At 41.5% G+C, this 22372-nt stretch overlaps 2 protein-coding genes across 5 annotated transcripts in view; one reads left to right on the top strand and one right to left on the bottom strand.

Moving 5' to 3' along the window:
- The first annotated feature begins 5084 nt into the window (after nucleotides 1–5084).
- Nucleotides 5085–22372, top strand: part of clcn2a (chloride channel, voltage-sensitive 2a) — a 42157-nt gene continuing 24869 nt past the window's right edge. For all 4 annotated transcript variants that reach the window (XM_088310322.1, XM_088310321.1, XM_088310320.1 and 1 more), the window contains exon 1: nucleotides 5085–5321. In XM_088310322.1, the coding sequence (XP_088166448.1) occupies nucleotides 5271–5321 (51 nt within the window). In that variant the 5' untranslated portion in view covers nucleotides 5085–5270. The remainder of the gene's footprint in view (nucleotides 5322–22372) is intronic.
- LOC148326294 (zona pellucida sperm-binding protein 4-like) lies at nucleotides 18545–21476 on the bottom strand. The gene is made up of 8 exons (XM_088310323.1): nucleotides 21139–21476; nucleotides 20645–20832; nucleotides 20433–20530; nucleotides 19727–19884; nucleotides 19461–19653; nucleotides 19240–19384; nucleotides 18797–18875; nucleotides 18545–18723 (listed from the first exon to the last, which is right to left on the bottom strand). Exons 1-8 carry the CDS (start codon nucleotides 21428–21430, stop codon nucleotides 18596–18598), a joined length of 1281 nt encoding a protein of 426 aa, XP_088166449.1. The 5' UTR covers nucleotides 21431–21476; the 3' UTR covers nucleotides 18545–18595.

Here is a 22372-nt window from a genome sequence, read left to right as displayed (position 1 = left end):
CCTACCGCCCTCCGATAGCTACAGCAAGACCGCAACCCACAAAAAAAGCGGCTCAGATTATGGATGGATGGATTGATTTCAGATTGAGTTGGAAAACTGCAAGAGGTCACCATCATGGTTTTCCTGGACATGGTGCTTATTGGTAGACAAAACTTGTTGATCTTTGTTGTCATGCCCTATGTGGACGGAACAGGTGACGTTCTCAGATGGCGGCGCTACAGTTCTACAGAGCCCCCCTGCGGACATGTTACGATGTGGGTCGGTGTGCTGCTGCTCGGGGCTACAGAGCACCTAGTTCTTTGGCTGGCGTGGCCACAGTGCCTCAGTCGCGAAATTGAAATTGGTGGCACTCCTCTAGGTAAAGAAATAACTCGACCTGCTTTCAAGGGGGCATATTGTGGAAAATTGACTTCTTAATGGATTGCACACAAATTGTCGCGTCTCAGGAATCCTTTCTTCGCAGGTGTGAAATTGAACAAGTACTAAATCTTTTGGCAGTTCTGATGTGTCTGCTGACGTGCTGCCTCCACGAGTGAAATTGACTACCCGTTCTTTTTTTGCACTTTATGCTTGTCAGAAACCGCTCCTCTCGTTCAACCGTAATGGCCAACAAATTGTGACACAATTTTTCATTTAGAGATACACGAAAAACTTTTCTAGATTGTTTTGCACTGATTCCAAATTTACTCTGTTTTTTTTTTTCTCGAGCACATCATATTGTATATTTATAAATGGAGTGTCAGACACAGGTGGATTTTTTTTTTTTTTTTAAATGTCATAGCTCAAATAATTGCTCATGGTAAAATCCATATTGTGCATGATTTTATTGGACAAACTTCAAAACAAACAAATAAAATGAAAATGTCTCCAAAACCTGATGTGCTTGAAAAAAAATAGATATTTTCAAAAACAACAACAAAGTCATCTCTGATTAAAGATGTAAGACAGCTCATTTTATAGTTCAGTTCACAATTCACACCCCGAGGAGCCTCAAAATTGCAAATGAATGTGACTGGCAGGCTGCGCACATGACAGTGTTGATCAGCAAGTGGTCCCGGGGGGCCTGCTTGGTTGTGATGCCCTTCATGCCGACTCCTTTTGAACTGGTTATCTGTCAGCTAGCTGTGAGAGATTTTTCAACTTCAATACTGCAACAGATCAGATTGATTTGAAGGCTAGCGATCAGCAGCTAAATTGTTTAATGTGGTGCCATTCTCTCAGCTCGTGTCCTACGCTGGTCTTGAATTATTCAAATATATTTCACTGAATAATTATTTTTGCCGATAGATGGCATGAACGAGACCTGTTTCCTTATAAAGCGCATTTCCGACAGTGTCCTCGAGACTTCGGGAGTGTTTCAGTGCACTTGATCTCACTGTGAGTGTATGAAAAGCCCACAATGATGCGCTGACATTATGTACAGAAAATGACATGGCCCGTAAAGTGTTACGTCGTCAAGTGTGAGCTTTTAGCCGCCAGATAAAAGCTCCCTTCGTGCGTTCATGTTCAAGAATGGACAACCTTGACCCTTGCGTTTGCTTGCAGGCACTTGTTTATAATATTTTCACAAAGCGGGGAACACACATACCCATTTTAAACAACTTAATCGATCAATATGTGATAATATATCATATATAATCTACTGTAAAATCCTGTGTATAATCAGTCAATATAGTCATTTGCGTCTACTGCCTTTGAAAAGTAATCTGACTGCTCTTGCCAACAATGCTAGCGGCTAGCGCTTCCGCCGCTGAACGCTGGCAACAGGTACCGTATTATAATAATATTAATAATAATAATAATAATGAATTAGATTTGGAAGCGCCTTTCAGGAATAGTGTCAGCTAGGCCTGCACGATATGCAGTTTGAACATCGCGATTGCGATGTGTGCATGCGCAATAGTCACATCGTAGGACGTGCCATGTTTCTTTTTTTATTTTTTTTAGAACACGGAAACTTTTGGTTTGTTTCATAAAAGCAGCACGCTCAACTATGCTCTACATTGTTGAGACTACACAAACCGTCTTGCTCAACGCCGTCACGAAAGAGAGGTTTTAAAAAAAAATGATCCGCACGCTCGACAAAAGGTATAAAATGCCGTGGCGCACGTATTTCTCTCACGTGGCCATCCCAGAGCTGTATAATAAACAAAGTAAAGTCTTCTCAAACAAAGCTATTTGAGTCATCTGGTGAAACCTTTTATAGTTTCAATATCGCGATGTACATCGCAACCTCCCCAAAAATCGCAATGTCATTTTTTTCCAATATCTTGCAGCCGTAATTTACGATGCTCAGAGGGCGATTCACTCTCGTCCCACCTTGCACAAAAATCTGGCCTTTTCTGGCATTGCAAGATGTTCAAATCGGCCCGAAGAGCGGTATGTGTGTATCCCTTTTACGAGAAGCCCGAAATATCAATATAAATATTTATCATGTCTTAAATTCTCAGCAGTTAACCAACAATAAACCCTTATTTAGTGTTTTGTTCTCCTCACGTAGTATCTAAGATAAGTGTCTAGGGCTCAGCATTAATCGATACACTGACCCATAAAAGTCGTTGAGATTCATTGTGAATGTCTCCACCCAGGAAGCTAACAACCGGGCTGGGATGCATGAATTTAATGTCGTTAACAATGCACGTTGCCATACATTTTGGACTGAACGGAACGTGGACCACACTGCGTTCTCTTTGCATTTTGGATGTGTTGTTTATTTCTTGCAAAATAGAACCATAAACCTGTGGGGAATCGTTGCCCACGCAGGCAAAAGTGCATTTCTGAGGTCGCTGAGGTTGAGATATTCCAGTCATCCCGTCTCAAAAGTGTTTGTTGAGTAAAGTTCTTCCACAAGTTGGAATCAATCGGCTTTTTTTCAGATGAAGAAAGAGGCAACAAAGGACCGTCAAGAATAGAAAACCGATTGATCCAAAATTAAGAATTTGGTCCATGAATTGACCAACATATTTTGAAGGACTGACACTTGTGTGACTCTTCCAGTCTCTCATTATCTTTTTTGCAACTGTTTTTTTTTTTTTTTTTTGCTGTTCAAAAGCTCGTCACACAGCCAGTTGTGCCAAAAAAATACATTTTCCTCTGTTAGTGATTGAATATTCATGACTATTTCCTGGTTTGTTACCAACTGACAGGACGTGTTAAATTAATCATTCCAATTGTCAGAAAGACTTATTCAAAAATGCAGATGAGCAACAAAATAAAGTAGCTAGCACTTATTCCTACCATCCGTCACAGCCACTGTTGACTTTTTCTCCCGTTTGCATCCACTTTCGAGTGTTTGCAAATGGATATACTCCATTGGCTTTAGTCATGAGGCTGGGATGATTCATCAGGGGGGAGTCGTCAGCCAGCGAAAACAGTCTTGCGGCATTTGACTTGAGGAGAGCGATGAATTGCGATGAAATGAAACAGCCAACCACATTAGTCTTACTTTGTATTATGCACACATGTTCCTGCTTTCGAGTGAGAAAATAGAATATTGTTATTATTCAGTGCATGAGCAAGGTCTTTTCTTCCCTGTTGAATGCAGTGCAGGCAACGTAGCGCTTTTACTTACGTGTGTGTTTTATACAGATTGCTCTACTGACCTGTTGCCTATTTTTTTGTGTGCATCTGTATTTTGTAATGTGAATGGTATTTTTCCTCAGGATGGTTGTATTTTATTGTATTTGATCTTTACATCCATTTACATAATATTTGTTCTTATATATATATATATATATATATATATATATATATATATATATCTAAAAAAAAAAAAGAATATTTATCTAGATTAGGGGTGGGCAAACTTTTTGATTGGCGGGCCACATGTGTTCTAAAATTTGACAGAGGGGTCGGACCAGGAGCAGGTGGATGGAGTGTTTTGATTATCTCACTTCATAGGAGAAAAAAATACATTTAATTTTAATTGAAAGTGAACAAAAGCATAACAACACACTCTTTGACACACCACTGTATTTAGAAACTAGAACATTAACAAGGTTTATTCATTTAATTTTTTTCAAGTTCGGCGGGCCGGATTGAAACGTTTAACGGGACACATGTGGCCCCCGGGCCGTAGTTTGCCCATGACTGATCTAGATCGACTGGTATGAATTCCTTACATAGCGTTACATTTTGCAGAATCGTCCCTGTCCTATTTTACAATTTAACAGGGTTTTGTATAACAGTTAAGAGTGGAAACAGGTATTATTTCACTTCAATTTATTTGGAACCGGACTAAAATTCAGGGCGCAGTCAGTTTTATTTTGGATTATTGTTAATGCATTACATATGAATCCGAAATCAGACAATTGTTTTATTTTGGATATTAAAAAAAATCTACCCAAAATAGTAGTGGTATTGATTACTGGGTATCGGTGTGTACTATAGTTGAGCGTACTGGCATCAGCCTGGCAAAAAAAAAAAAAAAATGGAATCGAACATCTCTAGTTATTGTCGCTATTATTAATAATAAGTGATACTCATTTTTGTAATGACATGTTCATGATGCTCACAATAATTCAGAAATGTATAAATATGCAACACTTTATTCCGTTAAACCTCTGCCAATGTTCACAATCTCAAATGATCACATCAGTGACAATGCCGCGTCACTGGTGAGCTATTTTTAGAACAGGCCTGCCGGCTTCTCCTGCGGTCCTTGGGGGATACCTGGTGCCCACGGGCACCAAGGTGGTGGTGACCCCTGCTTTTGAATGACTCCAGTCAAAGTAAAAAAATTGTCCCAAATTATTATTTCAGGAAAAAAAAACTTAACTACTGATTTATTTTTTCAAGCTTTTAATCATGGACACAGATTGATAAAGTTGACTCATCCACTAATCAGTTCAGCCCATACGTGCACATTTAATTTCCGGCACCATTTCCACCTGCATTTAACACCTGCAGTGTGTATATGTCACCTAAAATACATTTCATGAAAAACATCAGCCAGGAGCAAGTCAAGCACATGAACCGCGCACATATTGCCACTTGTGTAGCACAACACAGAGGCTGAGTGGTGGAGAGGGGGGAGGCGGTGTTAGGCAGCCGAGCCGCAGGACCTGAGATTGTTGCCACTCACACACGGACTACGGCGGCTTGACGTCGCCTGGCACCATGATCCGCGGCGAGCATCGTCTCTCGGTGAGACCTGTTACTCCAAGCTCTCGCCGTGGCGGCTGGGGGGTGTGTGTGTTAATGAACTAACCGGCGCCTGGCGCTCCGGAGGGCTCTCTGGCTGCTTTTGTCCTAATGAGGATACCGCAGCCATGGTGAAGGGCAAGACTGAGAACCGGACCTTGCAGTACCAGCAAACTTTGGTGAGTTGACAATGAGGTAATGCCTGCTGTTGTTTTCATGTCACGCGTGCACGGTGGCGCTTTTTATTGGTGGTAGTGTGTGATTGTTAGCGGTGTGGGAGCTGCTGATTGCTCTGCCTTCTGGCCAGCTTCTGAATCATCATCATTCCTCAGAAATATGTCGACTTTCTACTTTTTATTGTCCATTTCCCGCTTCCAATTCACCTTGAGCCACAGGTGTCGTGTCCCTCTGCCACGCTATCAACGTGATTAATTTTTCTTCATTTAGATTTCAGCCTTCCTTGTCAAATGGGTTGTTCTGGCTTTAAATGAATTCAATCCATAAGACGTACATTTTTGAAAACGTAGTCACCGCCTCCCAAAGACGTATTTATACGTCTTAGCCTTTTTTTTTTTGCGTCATAGCTCGTTTTTATTGCATTACAACACAATATTCTGTTGGCCTTGCAAAATCAGTCAAAATCCAGAAAAACGCTGGAATTAAGGGGTTTCCTCTCGTGAAAATTTCTGGGATTCAATGAGTTGAAAGCAATTGGAGTCGGGTGATTACTTCACCTAATGGTCCTTTGATTGAAATATCGCTCAAGTATTAGGAGACACCAACAGTTTTATAATCACAGTCTTCGGACCCTCATCCGCTGTTTTCCTCTGCCCTCCTTTCTTTTCTTTTTTTTTTTTGAACCCAAAGAGGAGTGTTTCTGAATATTAAATGCCTCATGCACCAGTTTCTCCCCCTCACTCATGTCATAGAAGGACTGACAGCCATGCCCCGGAGCACTGCACGGGGGGTTGGAGGGTGGGTGGGTGGGGGCGGGGGGGTAGAACCTATGGAGGTGTGGAGGCAGACTGTCACTCAATAGTCGATTAATTTCAATCTAGACTGCAGTTGTCTTTTCTACATTGATACATCCGTCCCCACGCTTTGTTTATTGCATGTGTTTGGCCCGTGTGGCACGAGGGTTCTTCTTCAGTCAAAGATCGATGGCGTGCCGGCCGTCTCTGTTCGAAATCAATAGTAATGGAAGATGGCAGTTAGGGTCTGGAAGGTGTTATCTGCGCCATCGTCGCCTCCTTTACTGGCCGCCACATTCGGATCAATGACCTTTGGATCGTTTGTTTGTAGCATCCAAATTCATTAAAGCCCGAGATTAGATGCGTGTGCGTAAGTGATTGTATTTGATGCCGACTGAATTCACGGACTAATCGGGGAAATCACTCACTCCCGCTATCTATTTTGTTTTGTTCATTCACAGCCAGATAGAAAGACTTCATTATATCTTGCCGTGCGCTTTGAATGCTGGGTCAAAGGTAACCCAAATTGAGTGAAATGGCTCACTTGCAACTTGCTCCCAAAGGAAGTGGGCAAATTCGGTGGGTTGACGATTTGACCTACCACGTTTGGTCAAGATTTTCATCCAACAAGGCGGGAAAAAAACTACCAAGAAATGTGTTTGCCAGGTTAATCCGTATAGCTGTTGTTCAAATCATTCTAATTTTATTACCAATATTTTTAACGAAGAAAAAGCAGCAATGTTGCTGTCACAGCACGTCACTCGCATGATATGTTGAGCAAACGGTTTACACTTGGTTCTCCTTGAGTCCAAAATTAGTCCTGCTCGCTTTCTGTCTCCAGCCATGCCCACGCGGGAGCGCAGCAGAGCCGAAACAACGCGTTGGTGTTTTGGTTTTAACTGGTGAGTGTGCAAGGGTGCAAATGGGCCTTCGTAAAATTAAAGGTCACAGGCGATGTAATATTCAAGCTCAAGTCACCTGTTTCAAAGGTTCTCAATAGGGTTGAGGTCAGGGGAGGACGGGCATGTTTGATGGCCATAACAGGCAGTCATGAAGACTATTCACTGATGAGTGCCGTTCGAACAGGCGCGGTCCACATAGATGGAGTAGAGCAGAAGTCATCTCAATTTATTTCACATCCGATTTGTAGAGCAATTAAATATGATTTTGTATATGTATTTAAAAAAAAATGCTTGGTGATGAAGTTACAGATCAAGGGTTTTTCATGATTTATCAGTGTGGGATTTTCCAAATCTAGAAAACATATTCATAAAACCAATTTGTTATTATTGTAGTAGTAATACAAGGCAGGGACTTGGTCACTCACACTTGTCACTCTGCCCCGCCCCCTTTTTAAACAAAATAGCTTTGCACGCTCCGAAAGGACAAAATGAACCACACAAATGCAGCCGTGGCACGCAGAATAGTCGCAGCCAGCACACTAAATGGATCGCGGCCGTACGTGTAACCAATTGATGTGTGATTGATGGAAAACCAGAATCTTCAAATTTCAGTGCATTTTAAGTTTGGGATTTTTTCAAAAATAAGAATGTTGTAATTGGGAGCTTCATTGGAAAACAATCCATTTCTGTGCTATAAATATTTACAAGTCAAAAAGTTGATGACTTTTTAGGCCCTCTATTATTTGTATCGACAATGTCGGAGAATCAAAAGGAGGAAAAAAAAAAAGAAATTTTTGAACTCGTTTTTTTTTTTTCAAAAAAATTTCAGAAACTACTTTGTTACTGAAATGAGTTTAATCAATGCTTAAATCATCCAGAATTTCAGCAAAAGTGCAGAGTGTGAAGCCAAAGCAGCGACACAACCTAACCTTGTTGAGAATCACACTCGATCGATCGAAGTTCCACATGGTCCACAAAATTCTTAATTAATCACAAATCAATGGAATTGATGCAAACGCACACGCCTCGACCTTCTACTTCCAAGGCTGCGGCACGAATCATCAAATGTCCTCCCTCGGGCGAGACACTGCATGTGTGTGTTTTTCCCTCTTGGCAATCTGAACAAAATGCGCAGCTAGATAACACATTTAAATCAGATAAGTGCCAGCCCACGTTTCTCGTCGTCTAAAATCGGATTGCAGTGTTGACAAAGCGTCCTCAGAGGAAGAGTCGGAGCATTTCAAGCTTGCGTAACTTGGAATGGCAATGGTGAAACGCTCACTGTAGCTGGGCAGACGGGATTTACAAAAAAAAAAAAAAATATCCTGGAGGAGATCTCCTCTATCGACACTATTGTGTGATACTACGCGGCATCACTCCAGTATGGTTGCAGAAATCTTAAAAATAGAAGCAGCATCTGTTGGACAGCAGTGTTTATTTACACCAGGAATAAATGCACTCAGGCCGTTTTAGTACACATTTGTGCAGCTTTTCTGAGATATGAAGTGCATAATAAGCAGAAAAGTCATTCATATTTCTAGGGTTGGGTTTATGTTGCAGGTCCAAAGTGCACAATTCCCATTTAATGCCTCTGTCTCATTTTTTATTTTTTTATTTAATTTTATTTTTTTTTATTTTTTGCTACCGGTATTTATATACAAACTGACATTCCTAATATGGTTGTTTTTACTTTGATGGAAAACATGAAACAATCAACAATTTGCATTATCCGAGCTTTCCGTAAAACAGAATTTCCTTATATGGAAAACGACTATGGTACGTGTGCTCTATGAACATGCAAGGATGTTAACAAAATGTTTTGTTTTTTTTTTTAGCTTTTTCTTCCACTCACTCACTCACTCTCTAACTTTACCTCCCCTCCCTCACCACACATGACGGGATTGTTGTGCAACTTTTGGAGCCAGTCGCTGGATGCTTCAAAGTCCTCCCTGCCCATAGAGGGTGCTATTGAGCTAGCCTTCGATCTAATTAGCGGTCCAGTTAGCGGAAAGTTTTTAGCACGACAAAAGTTCATTTACGCCGCTGTACTTAGTCCATCAAGCCACAAGAAATTTCCTCGGCGCAGGTAAACTACCGGAATCGTTTGTCGACGACATAACTCATGCCAAAGAAGTCATTTACACGTCGCCGTTCTGATCCGATCATGGCGGAGCGGTCAAAGTTTTTCCGTTGTATGGAGCTGCTTGAGTTTGTGCTAGTGATGGGAAAATGAAGCTTCAAATTTGCTTCATAAACCAGTTGTTGTGTTTTTGAGTCCTCTAGATGGCACTGTTGGTTTAAATAAAGGGTTTAAAAAATGGCAAGTCCGTGAGCTTTCAGGCCAATGTTGAACAGAGAGCGCCATCTACAGGAGTCCCAAAATACTACAACTGCTTCATGAAGCAGATTTGAAGCTTCGTTTACCCATCACTAGTTTGCGCTACTGCGGGCTTCGCCGTGGCTTCCGGGTTCCGGATATCGTCGTGAGGAATCGATCGTTTATGTAATATAGTCGTAGTAATTTCAGTGCGTACAATTTGTTTTCCGGGTGAGGAAATTTCAGTTTGACAGACGTCCGTAGGTGGGAATACTTACTGTAAGGTATGTTTGAAGATAGTCACTGACATTTGCAAAGTCGGAGCACTATGTTTTGTAGTACGTTATCATGCATTTCAGGTTCATCGTGTTTCCCTTACTGTTTGTGAGACGTGTTTAGAAAACTGGCGGCTCGCTCGTGGTGGTCTCAGGTCCTGTTGAGGGACCTGTGCAGGTGAGACCTTGTCTGTGAGTGACAGTAGAAGAGCCACCAGGGACGGCTTCACGGGTCAGCGGCTTCCTCCCCGCTGTCAGGGGCGGTGCATGCTGGGACCGTTGGCAGCGGCGATCTGCCTTGTGAGGGTTTCACGTGGGATGGGACAGGTGGGCAGAGATTGGGACTTGGTGTCAAAACGTTGTTGCTGCCTTCAGTCTGTTTTTTTTTTTTTTTTTGCTACAGAAGCGTGGGAGGCAGAAATGTGCTATGTTTTGTTTCATTTTGGACATGTGTGGGCACGTATGCTCCATGCATTTTCGCTTGTGGACTCAACATGCATTAACGTTAAGCAAAATTTGATGAAATATAAAGATGATCACGGCAAGTTTAAAATTTCTGATGTTTATTGTTTTGGTTCTCTAATAGTTACCTTCTTTAATTGCAATTATCCGCTCTTCCGAGATCTCCATTTGCTTTGTGCAAGTGTACCAAATGAAGGGTGAAGCGTGTTGTTGCGTGTAGGTGGGTCGGAGCGAGCATATGTTTCCACCTTCACGTACATGCCAGGGTGTGGCGCGTGTCAGTCTGAACAGATGTTTTGAGGTATCGTGCTCATGTCCTTCGGACACCAGGGAGCTCAGGAAGCTGCCAGCTGCACGGATCAAAGTCACAATCCAGTAAGCATACACATGCCGCCATCCTACATTTACAACCTACATTTTTATATTTATTTCAGGAATTTTTCGTAATTTCTTGCCTACAGTTTTTCCACTTTTTTTGTGTGTGTGTTGTATGTGAATGTTAGATTATTTATTTATTTATTTTTTTTTGGTCCAATCCGATTTCAGGCTCTATGTGTTGCCATGGCAATCTAATCTGCCCAGAACCTTCAGAATCAGTTGTGCCGGCGTGTGTAACCTTTGTTAGCCATGGGGCTGTTTTGGGTCACATCATTCTCGCTGAGCCAGAACGCTGACCTTCGATGACGACAGCATTTTTCTGACCATCTAATTGGTTGGTTGCCGCAATCCAAGTTCGACGAGCAAAAAATGTCACTTGTAATCTCCACATGTTAATACATTTAGTAAAAAGCATCTCTGGTATTTGATTTATATTTCTTCTATTTTTTTTGTCATGGTATTAGATCAGTATTGGTTCTGAACTGTTCAACGCAGCACAGTTGCATACTGTTACGAGATTTTCTTTTCGTATTGCATTAATGGGTTGGACAATTACGACGCGATGCTATTAAGAGGCAATTAAGATGGTCCCTAATGAAGACTCACGTACCAAATGCAGTCTGCCATCGTCATCCTGTAAGCATGCACACGCACACACACGTTATACACACACGCTACACTGCACTGCAGCACCACTGGAATACCGCAAAGTCCACAGGTTGCCAGTTATTTTAAATCCCGCCATTGTGTGCATATAGATTTCTATCATGACACTTCAGCACTGAGAAGATCTTCTCCCGATCCTCCGGCATGGCCCGGGCTGATTAATATTTAAAGCCACACTGCCGCAACATCTTTATGTAAAACATGCTACAGTGGTGCAGTGGGACATTTAATATTCCACGATCTACCACCTTGGACAATGCACAGGAATGATAGACGCAAAACAAATTGAATGTTTCATATGAAAAATGATATCATGTGGGGGCAGATTGCCTGCTGATTATATGTGCCGCAGTCTCTCCATCCACACACACACATACACACACAATTGTGACATTAGCTGCTTTTTTTTTTTTTTTCCCAAAATCTCCAACCGGCTGTGTGGTGTGCAGTTTTCTCCTTTATTTATTTTGGGGGTGTGAAACACGCCTAAGCATGCCGCAATTTCTCCAAGACTTATATTTCTCATAAAAATAGAAGTGGAAAGATCTGATACGAAGTGCCCCACACTCTCGCCACATGCCTGTAGACAAATACAATACAGCTCAGCTTCTGGCTAGCGTGATCAAAATGCAAACGGTCTCTTCCCGGGCTCATCAGATAGAGCCCAAACAACAATTTTTTTGAATAAGGTTGGAGGGTTGAGGACGGATGGGTAGCGAGATAGTGGCCGGAGGGCTGGGGACTGACTGGCAGAAAAAGGGTCAAGTGCCCTGCTCTGCAAATTACTCAAGGCTCAATTTTTTCTTTACAATGCAGTTTAGCAAATCAATCACTTCTTTGGAGGAACAATTTAATGTAATTATAATTTTTCCATGACATTTAGTTTTTTTTTTATTTTAAATAGCAGGGCCATGAAAGTTTTTATTACACAATGCAAATATGACAATACAACAAATTGTCAAAAATCGTCAAATTGTTGTTTCAATTGCGGTTCAATTTTGTCTCCAGAGTACAGACACTTATTAATGTGCCTGTTATTTTGCTGCTCGGTTGGATGTGCTTTGCGTTTTATACTGCTGGTATAAGTGCTCTGTTATTGGCTGGCGACGAGTCCAGGGTTTATCTCGCCTCTTGCCTAAATGTCAGTTGGAATCAGCTCCAACCCTAATAAGGATCCGAGGTATAGAAAATGGATGAATGTGCGCCGCATTAAGTGTATTCCTGTTTACACAAAAGATAAGCAGTTGGTTTTGTTTGAAACAGCAGCACCTGTCCTTGTCAAGGTTGTTGTTGTTTTACAATCGTGACGCATTTACATTGTGTGTCCATCTCGCGCCCCGTCGTCTTCTCTTCTGGTGACCTTCCTTTCTTTATTCAAAGACACTCAAGGTAAAAGTGCTGTCTCTTTGCATTCCCCCCAGTCAGCACTCCAGTCCTTTCTCGCACACCGCCGATGGCTCGGGTCCGTTCCAGGTGCTGTCACTGCCAAATTGGACCCTTACCTGCGCACCTCTGCAGAAGGAATCACTGCATAGCCTGCAATCTAAAATAAATTGTGGAAAGTTCCACTGGAAAATGAACATGAAATTGTATACTGAAGGTGTGATTAACGGATGCCCCCCCCCCCCAAAAAAAAAGAAAAAAAAAACAATCATCCTGAGTGTTAAGAGTGTTTTATTTCTGATCGGAAAGTGGTCCAGGCTGATAATCGTCGTTAAGTGAATGAGAGACATATTGACACATAATTGGGACAATATGGAATATTTGTTTCCCCTAATCCTGAGAATGATTATCTTTTGTTGTGAGAGGTATTAAGATTTTTTCACTCTCGGCGTCACACTCGTGTCACATTCGATCTGGTGGACAGCAGTGAGGTTTTTTTCCGGCTTTAAATCCCCTCTTGGAAGCTGTGACTCGTCGATAACTGTTCGAAGAGTCGTCTCATGTTGTTTCTGTAATTTGTCTCTAGTTCTCTGGTTGTATTTTCTCTCTCATTCCAGGAGTGTTTAAGGCCTATTTAATATCATCTCCGTCACAGTCACGCTGTCAGATGTAACATCTGTTGGTGAATTTGCTCACACGTACACATTTGATTTATTTTTTTTTTCATTTAGTTTACCCGAGATTCGATTTTAGTCTCTGCAATGATGTTTCTCTCATGTGACAATAACATTTTTAAAGAGCAGCACTTGCACGGACACGCAAGCATTTGGTCATTAGAATGTCAAATATTTGTCCTTTGCGCCGCCTCCATCTCCTCACGGCGAATTCATTACTCTGCAGCGCCTCGGGAATTGCTGAATAATGAAGAACTTTAATCTCATCTGTTGTGTGATACCCGCACATGGCCAGGCTTGAAAACGTGGCTGAGACGAGGCATGCGCCACTCCAGTGGAAAGTTGTGTGCATATCCGCCACTTTGTCCTTGTTCTTGGGAGCGTTCTCTCATTTTTATGTTGAACTCCCACAATAAAAACCAACAAGCTAGGGAACGAGTGCAAAGCAGAATAAAGTTCAGACAGAGGCGATGATACAATCAGGCCAATATTGAGCTTGATTCAGCACTTCCAATCAGTCCGCCAAGGCCTAATTTCTGTATGCCACCGAAAGATTTTCCTGACAGATTATCTTGTGGTGTGATTCTTATTTATTAATACTTTTAACTCCTTCACTACACTGGGTATACAGGATATCGGTACACTCCAAGTGTTTTCTGCCATGAAAATTATATTCATCAACTACGGGTAGGCGTTAGGCAATTCAAATTTCCAACATCTTTTCGATTCGATTCACAAGGGGCCGATTCGATTCGATTTTAGATTCACGGTTCAATTTGATTGATTTTCAGTTCAATCAAGGATTTCCAATTTGACTTTGGTATGGAAGGCTGCAATTAGTACAAAGGTGCATTTGTAAAAATATTTCTTACTGCCATATATGTCAATTTATTTTTTTCTTCATTGAACTCTGTTTTTGTTTTATCGTTAATTGTTGAGATGTCACAAGTGCAAAATAGCAGCGTTTCTTCTCACACAAATTTCTGCTTTTTAGACAGAAGTTGGTGTTTTTGGTGAAACCAGCCAGTGTTCGCCTGTTCCTCGAGGAGCCGCTGCCCTGCCTGTTTTGGCAACACACCTGATTCAAATGATCGTTATCTATCTTCTGCAGCCCATGCTGATTATCTGATTGTTTGAATCAGGTGTGTTGCCGCAGCAGGATGTGATAGATCGAGGAACAGGATTGAGGACCTCGGCTTGGAGATTGTCTTGGAATCTCTTTTTAAACTCATTGCTGTATGTTTTTATCGCATCTCCTCGTGAGTGATTGTGCTTAAGAAGGCTCCACATATACTGCCAATCCATCTGTGTCAAATTCCAGTCCTGGAGGACCGCTTTCCTGCATGCTCATCAGCAAGCTCTGAAGAAGCCTGACAAGTAGTGATGGGAAAATGAAGCTTCAAATTTGCTTCATGAACCAGTTGTTGTATTTTTGAGTCCTCTAGATGGCACTGTTGGTGTAATTAAAGGGTTTAAAAAATGGCAAGTCAGTGAGTTTTCAGGCCAAGGTTGAACAGGAGTCCAAAAATACTACAACTGGATCATGAAGCAGATTTGAAGCTTTGTTTACCCATCACTACCGATAAGTATCCTGCTCATTTTAATCAGGTGTGTTGCAGCCGGGAATGATGGAAAACATCCAGGAAAGCTGCAATCCAGGACCGGAGTTTGACACCTGTGGGCTAATCCATCTGGATTTAAGCATTATTTCCCCTTCTTCCAATCAACGCCACCTGAGATTGGGCTCCAGCTCCTCACAATCAGGAGAAAGAGACGAAAATGAATACTTGATTGAAGATCACAAAAGCACTTTACATCAAGCAAAATGGTAAAAGTTGTAACAATGAAGATCGGACACTATAAAAAGCAAACAACACCATAAAAAAAAACAGAGCAATAAAAGCACGATTAAATTGAATGACCGGAATGATTAGAACCCTGGTGGATATCCGTCCCGTTACGTGTTGACTTTGACACGGTTCACACCGCAACAATAATCCTTTCACCCCCCCCCCCCCCCCAAACTACGACTCTCTCCCTTCAGCGCAGTCATAAAGCGTCCAACGGCAACCAGATGGGAGGCGCGGGAGCTGAATTGGTGTCCAGAGTTGAGTGTGGGAGTTAAACTGAGTAATTCTGCTTCTGAAGTTGCTCTCGTGGGAGGTGGACCAGTTGGAGATGGCAGCTCTGTTCACCCACCTGCTGCTCTTGTAAGGGCGTCGCTAGCCAGATGGCCAGGTACTGCTGTCCCTGTCTCTCGCACCAGGGAGGCCAATAGAGAACCACTGACATGCCCCAATTAAACACGTTCTGGGCCTAAATGTGTGAGTGCAAGCTGTCTAGCGCCACTGACTCATTATCACATCACATCAAGTCATTGCTCTCAATTGCGCGGCGCACATAGCAAACAATCTATGGACAATGTAATGTCTTCAATAAGTCGAGATAATTGGCGAGATCATTTTTTCTTGTTCCGATTTTGCCCATTTCCCAACCAAGGAGGACAAATTAGATTAATTTGTTTTCTTGGATTATTTTACAAGATTATCCTGTGGTCTGAAGTGTTTTATTTATCCCGGTAATAGGGTTGCAGATTCCCTTTCTACGCATTTTATACTCAATTGGATGCTGATGCTTTGATTAGGAAAATTATTAATCAGCTATTCACTAACTATTCCGGACAGTAAATCCGCCTCCTTTGCAGGTTCCAGTTTTTTTGACCTGCTATTTCACAAACCTTTTATTTATTTTTTTATTTTACAGTTCACTGAAGTATTGGTCTAATTGTCGCTCATTTGGTGTAATTTCTCTATCAACCATTAGATGGGGTTACTTATTTCATTTGAGATGAGATTTGATAGAAGAAAATAGGAAATGTCTTTTTTTTTTATATAAATTGTTTTCATCAGACATTGCAAGTCAACTTTTGCAGATCCTTTTTTGTGGGTTTCAGGCTTTCATAATAATAATAGTAATATAATAATAACAATATAATATTGAATTAAGGGTTAGGTGCGTTATTTTTTCCCCTGAAATGTCATAGTTATAAATTAAAACGCATGGTAAAATTCAATATAGATTTTACCTTGCGCTGTAACGAGTAAGCTTTTGCAAGTTAAACTAAAAAGAAAAAGGAAATATCTCAAAATGTCTGATTTAAAATTTGCTGTTGGTGTGATTAAATCCTGCTTTTTACGCCGACAGAAAGCAACAGCTTTAAATTAATTTTAGAACGTAGATCTTTGGGCATGATTATTGCTATTGCTCTGGCTCGCTCTCTCATAATTACATTGTTTTATAATGTGTGTTTAAAGACCTTAAAATATTATTTAAATATATCATTGAAATCATTTCTATATCGCTGATTTTCTTCATTGCGGGATGGTCTTAAGCAAAACCCTTGACATCCTGGAGGGTTTATTGTACTTCAGCTTTTTCAGAGAGTATTTACTCTTACTCATGTTATTATTTGGAGTGCTACTTTTACTTGTACTTGATTCCGATTGTTATTTTTGGCTACTTGAGCCTCATCTGCTCACAGTCCTGAACAGGCCAAACAATAGCAAACAACTAGATGATTGAAGGTCTTCGCAATATCACATCAAGACAAGTGCAGAATGCAAAGAACTTGTAACGGTGTGGGCGGGACGCTATAAAAAGTCAGAGACACGATAAAATACAGCGAGCAGTGAAACCGCTAATAAAATACACAGCCGCCATTAACCAGCCTGATAGACCCCAATTAAATCTTTCTTGATCATTTTGGCTCAAGGACAACTTCTCTCATTAATCACATCTCGTCATCTCTCATAATTGTAAATTCTTGTTAAATCTGTCCTCATGAACATAACACACACAGACGCTCACTAATCGATTGTGCTCAGGGTACAATAGATGCAATTCATGTTTTATTGACATCTGCATTCGATGTGACACGAAAAATTCGGCCAATCTGATTTTTTTTTTTTTTTTACTCACACCTTTTTCCGAGTAACAATCCAGCAAAGGAGAATTGACAAACGGCACATCCCAGGGGAGTCGTTAAGCCGCTGGACAGGGTATGCTGAAGCTACAGATTGAAATAAAAATGCATTATTTATAGCAAATGAGAGACTGGACGCTTATTACACCGCCAAAAAAAAAAACTGCCTTAATGTTAAGACCACACACAAAAATGAGCATGTGTGTTCTTACTGTTGAAATGTTCAATGTCATAATACCAAGATGGACCTACCGCATGAGAAGCAGCTGCTACGGGTCATCCAGACTGCTTGGTAATTCAAACAGACTCGAAGCGATGGATTTTGGCCTACCTAATGTGTTCTAAAGATATAAAAACATGGAGCTCTGACGCAAAAGGTTAAGACGTATAAATACGTCTTCGGGAGGCGGGGACTACAACTTTCAAAACGTATATATACACATCTAATGGATTGAGTGAGTTAAGCCTAGCCTGCCTGCAAACAGACATCTGAAATCAAAATTGTGAAGCAGAGTGCAAGTGAACTAATTGTGGAAAACTGGATGTAACAAATCTAATTATGACGGGGGGGGAAATAAATTCTTTAAAAAAAATAAACAGCTCTACACTGGATTTGAGATCTTATTGGAATGGTGGCAAACATTGAAATTTGGCCCAATTACCAACATGCTTACACATTCCTCCATATTACATTTTCAGCACCAATAATCAGTCTTTTGCCAACTGTCCAAAAATCAATTCATGCATTCCGCATTCTAGATGAAGCATCTCCCGTGGTTCCAAAACATTTGCCATTGCAGGTGACCGTACAGGCAAAGCAACACTGCGCTTTGCCCATCTGTTGAGAGCAAACCTGCATATGGAGGTGCTCTGCTTTTTCTATCTGCAACCCCCCCCCCCACCCTCCACCTGTTCATATGAGCAGAACAAGCAAGTCTGGAAGAGTCGTGATGCCCATTTCAATGAGCGGAGGCGTGCAGAGCAGTGAGGGAGAATGATGCACAAGTTGCAGCATGGAGAAAACTGCAAAGCTCACAATGAGGCTGAGCATCTTTAAAATTGATTGCCGGCATTAATGCAAACTGGCAATTTTTTATGACTGGGAGATGTCAAACTGGGAATATTTAAACCTTGTGGCCATTTGACACCTGCTATGGTACTTGAATTCTGGCCTATACCGCGCCGAGTTTCCATGTAGTTAAAAAAGGTCAACCCTAATGTGGTGTATATTTAATGCCCTGCGGGGGGAGAAAAACAAATTAAATACTCATTGTAGTCTATACAGTACCCAAATGACAAGTCAAGGGCAGCGTGTCAAGAATTTTTAGCCAACCAGCGACTCCAAGAAGAATTTTTAGCACCATTTCACATTAGCAATGAGATCAGGCATGGTTGCAACAGAGTGCCTTTATTAAAAATCATGTCCAGCTTTGAGGAGTGTGATCATCTGTTCCATTTTTCAAGCGGACGAGAAGACATCCCCCTCATGGGAGTCAGAATCACCTGCCTGCTGGAAACCACGTCGTGGCTTAGAGACCCATGGTCGGCACGCGATGATTTTCCTGGCAATTCTGAAAGAAAGCAAAATGTCAAGCTCAGAGATGAACGTGAAGCCATCTTTGAAAGTGGTGAGCGGTCACTCACGATGTCCGGGAAGGCACGGTTGGTCACAAGAGTTTGTGTTGCTCGGATAGCACACGGCTGCAGCGCAGTGGATGAAAACCTGTGTATATGCAGTCAAGTAACAAGATATGCCATTTTTAAAGTAGTTTGCACCAAGGACTAAAATCTATTTTTTTTTTTTTGTTGGGCGAAATTATTCACAAACAAGGCAACTACTATCCAAAGCAAGTCACACTGCCATTTTCCAGCAAAAGGCCCGATTAGCAGACATCTAAAAATTAACTTGTGGTGCATTCAAGTAATAATTTTTTTCCCCTAGAGATGACATTACTTGGGCTGTTATGATTTGATCAAAAAAAAAATGCAGAGGCCAAATTATGAAATTTGTAAAAGAAGAACCCAACTTGACAATTCTTTTGCCATACAAATTGAACAGGCAATTTCACGATAGTTTGACATGTTACCCTGTCCCTCTGCGGACTGTAGTTTGGATCCACAAAGGAGAACATCTTGAAGATGAAACGCTTGTAGTGCATCGGGTAGTGAATTGTAGAGGACTCCTGCACAGGCACCACGATGGTCTGGTAGCGATCATCGTTGTAGGGACACCTGCACGCACCAAGAATGAGTTTTGAAGACCAAAAGGCAAAAAAAAAAAAAAAAAAAACAATAGACGTGCATTTACCCGTCAACTAGAAGATCCCACTGAGGGATGCTGTTGGGATTGGGAGTGGTGGTGGCCCAGCAATGCTCCAGAATCAAAACAATGTTGGGATCAGACCTGTCGAGGATGCGGACCTCAACATAGACGGGTTGCTTGAGTATTTTGGTGACCGGGTAGTCTTCTGTAGTATAGAAGGAGTTGTACGCCGCCTCCTCTGCAGGAAGCGGGGCACTTAGAAACATGCCGAAGATGACGACTGCATGGCAAGACAGCACAGCCAAACGCACCTTCAACACAACCCTTTGAGAAACACTCGCCACTGCCCAGTCTGAGCTCCACCCTGAGGGGGCCACCGGCAGCGATTGGCACAGGTGGAGGAAGGTCATTGACCTCCATGACCAGCGCTTCCACACCTCGGCTTGAATAGCGACACTGGAACAGCAACCTGGGGAAAGGGAACACGATTAGGAAGGTCAATGGATTGTTTTGGTATGGAAATAAAATTGCAATGACACTATTTAATATTTATGATCAATACTTTCCTGCATACAGCCAATATGGCGCCCTACAGGTCAGTTTTGGAACTACAACAGGTGCTTTTTTTTTTTGTTTGGCAGGGGGAAATGTCATAGCTACAAATTTCAATACAAGGTAAAATCTGAACTAAAGTTGGGGGGGGGGACTTAAAAAAAATTGTCATTTGTTTAAAAAATGTGGCACCCGTGTATTTTTTTGACCAATTGAAATTTTTTTTTTTCCCCCGCAGCACACAGGTCAAGAATCTTAGACAAGCATTCATTTCCAAAATAAGAGCTCCCCAACATAAGCACAATTTATGCATAACTCACAACCCTTAAATAATATACTGCATTGTTTTATGGAAATCAGGTCTTTGACAAAAAAAACATTCATGCAAAAAATTAATCTAGAAATTATTACTCAAATGAAGAAAAAAAAAATGCTGCAATGGCAGATCTTTGCATATGCACTCACTCAAAATGGCTGTCCCTGGTGATGGAGCCTCTGGGTCCGATACCCACTTCATACGCTGACGACATGTGGTTCTCGTATACTACAAAGCCGTCTTCCTCCTGCAGAAAATGTAAAAAAATAAAGCCATTAGACATGCTTCCTTGACTGCCATAAAAAAAAAAAAAGACAAGCATGTTGTTTTATTGGAAAGTTTTAAAAAGCAACCACCGAACCTTGACCGTCGTGCCACACAAAGTCATGGGGAACTGAAAAATGGCAAACGTGGCAGTGGTGTCGACCGCCGTGCAAGTGGGATCGTTCATTTCTATCAGGCTGACTGACGTCACATCCACCGGCGGCAATGTGGCGTCACGAGCCACCACCACCACAAACTGGCCATCGCGTGTACACTGCACAGTCACTGGCAAGATACATATTCAGAAAGTGAGCCATTATTCCCCCCCCCTCAAAAAAAAAAAAAAAAAGTCTTTAAGTGACAAACTCCAATTTAACTGATAAATTAACAGATCCCTGATTGTTCAGGAAGTTTTCCCCAGTGATAACCCTTTGAAAATTGGATACAAGACGCACTCGTTAACTTAAATGGCTACAAGGAAATACTTACCACTTGTACTTGAAACGCTCTGCCTGATAATGACGGACTCATGTGAATCTATTCATCTTCAAAAATTGTACACACATCACGAAAGAGAACATCGAGCATTACCTGCTTTGCCATAATAGCACAGCCGTCCGTTGTGGCAGCAGTTGATGTCTCCACATTGATCTTTGGTGATGTCGCGGGGGCCACATTGGATCATCTCCTCGTTCTCCACTTGGCATTTGTCAGCATGAGGAACCCCCGGCTGCTTCCGGTTCTGGTTTTGATTCTGCGGTGGAAAAATAGGAGGTTTGTTGCTATTTAGAGTCTCCATCCAGCGCTGGGCCGCAATGTCCCCGGCCAAAATGACGACAATAAGCAGCAGCAAAACACTGGCCAGGCTCCTGGAATGCTCCATGACGGTACTTGAGAGTGTAGGGACAATGTGCCCGAGTCAGTAGCAGAATTTATACTTGATGGATGGCAACAGAGTTAGCTGAGGGTTCCGCCTTCTCGTCATCAGGAGGCAATTGAATGCCAGTCGTGTGGACTTAATTTGCTGGGAGCTGACAGGTGGAGCTCATTGGCTGATAGAAGGGTTTTTGGTCAGTCCAAGAGCCAATATTGTCCTCGTTGATTATCTTGTAGTGTGGGGTGTGTTCGGAGTGCGTTTCCAATCATTAATTTCACAGTCATAAATATTAAACTTGTTCTATATTTACAATCACAACTTCTTATATGTACCAATTTTCGCCTTTTATATGTGTTTCTTGTATTTTTTTGCCCCTAATTTTCTTGGTCTGTCTGATCAGGGATGGGCAATTGGTGGCATGCGGCCCGCGACTACACTTTGAGTGGCCGCAAGATAAATTCACCCGTCCTTGGCTTTTTTTTTTTTTTAATTTTAAAAAATATTTGGGAAAAAATCCCAAATATGAAAAACTATTTGAAAAAGAAAGGGATACAAATGTGCAAATACATAAATACATGGGTGCTAAATTTGGAATATTTTACAATAATATGAAGTTTTAATATTATCAGTCACCATCAGATGGCATACAAGTCTTAGCTGTGCATACTCCCACACATAAACTGCCCTATACTATGTGTGCAGGTCTAATATGTTTACATATTTGGAATAAAATCAGGACAAACAGTCCCTCAGTAATATTACAATTTTGAGTGAGTTGAATTTTGCCAGAGAAAAAAAAGGTACAAAATGAATTGTGACTTAAATGTTTCAGCAGTTTGTGCCATCCTTGAATGGTCATTTTTATGCACAAGACACCTTCATTATTTGGTAATTTTATTGTTTGCTTCAAACCCTTTGTTAATAATACTTGACACATACCGATAATCG

The sequence above is a fragment of the Idiotropiscis lumnitzeri genome, chromosome 12, assembly GCF_059441095.1.
Source record: "Idiotropiscis lumnitzeri isolate Australia: NSW breed Sydney's pygmy pipehorse chromosome 12, RoL_Ilum_1.0, whole genome shotgun sequence".
NCBI lineage: Eukaryota > Metazoa > Chordata > Actinopteri > Syngnathiformes > Syngnathidae > Idiotropiscis > Idiotropiscis lumnitzeri.
This window is presented reverse-complemented; position numbering and strand designations above follow the sequence as displayed.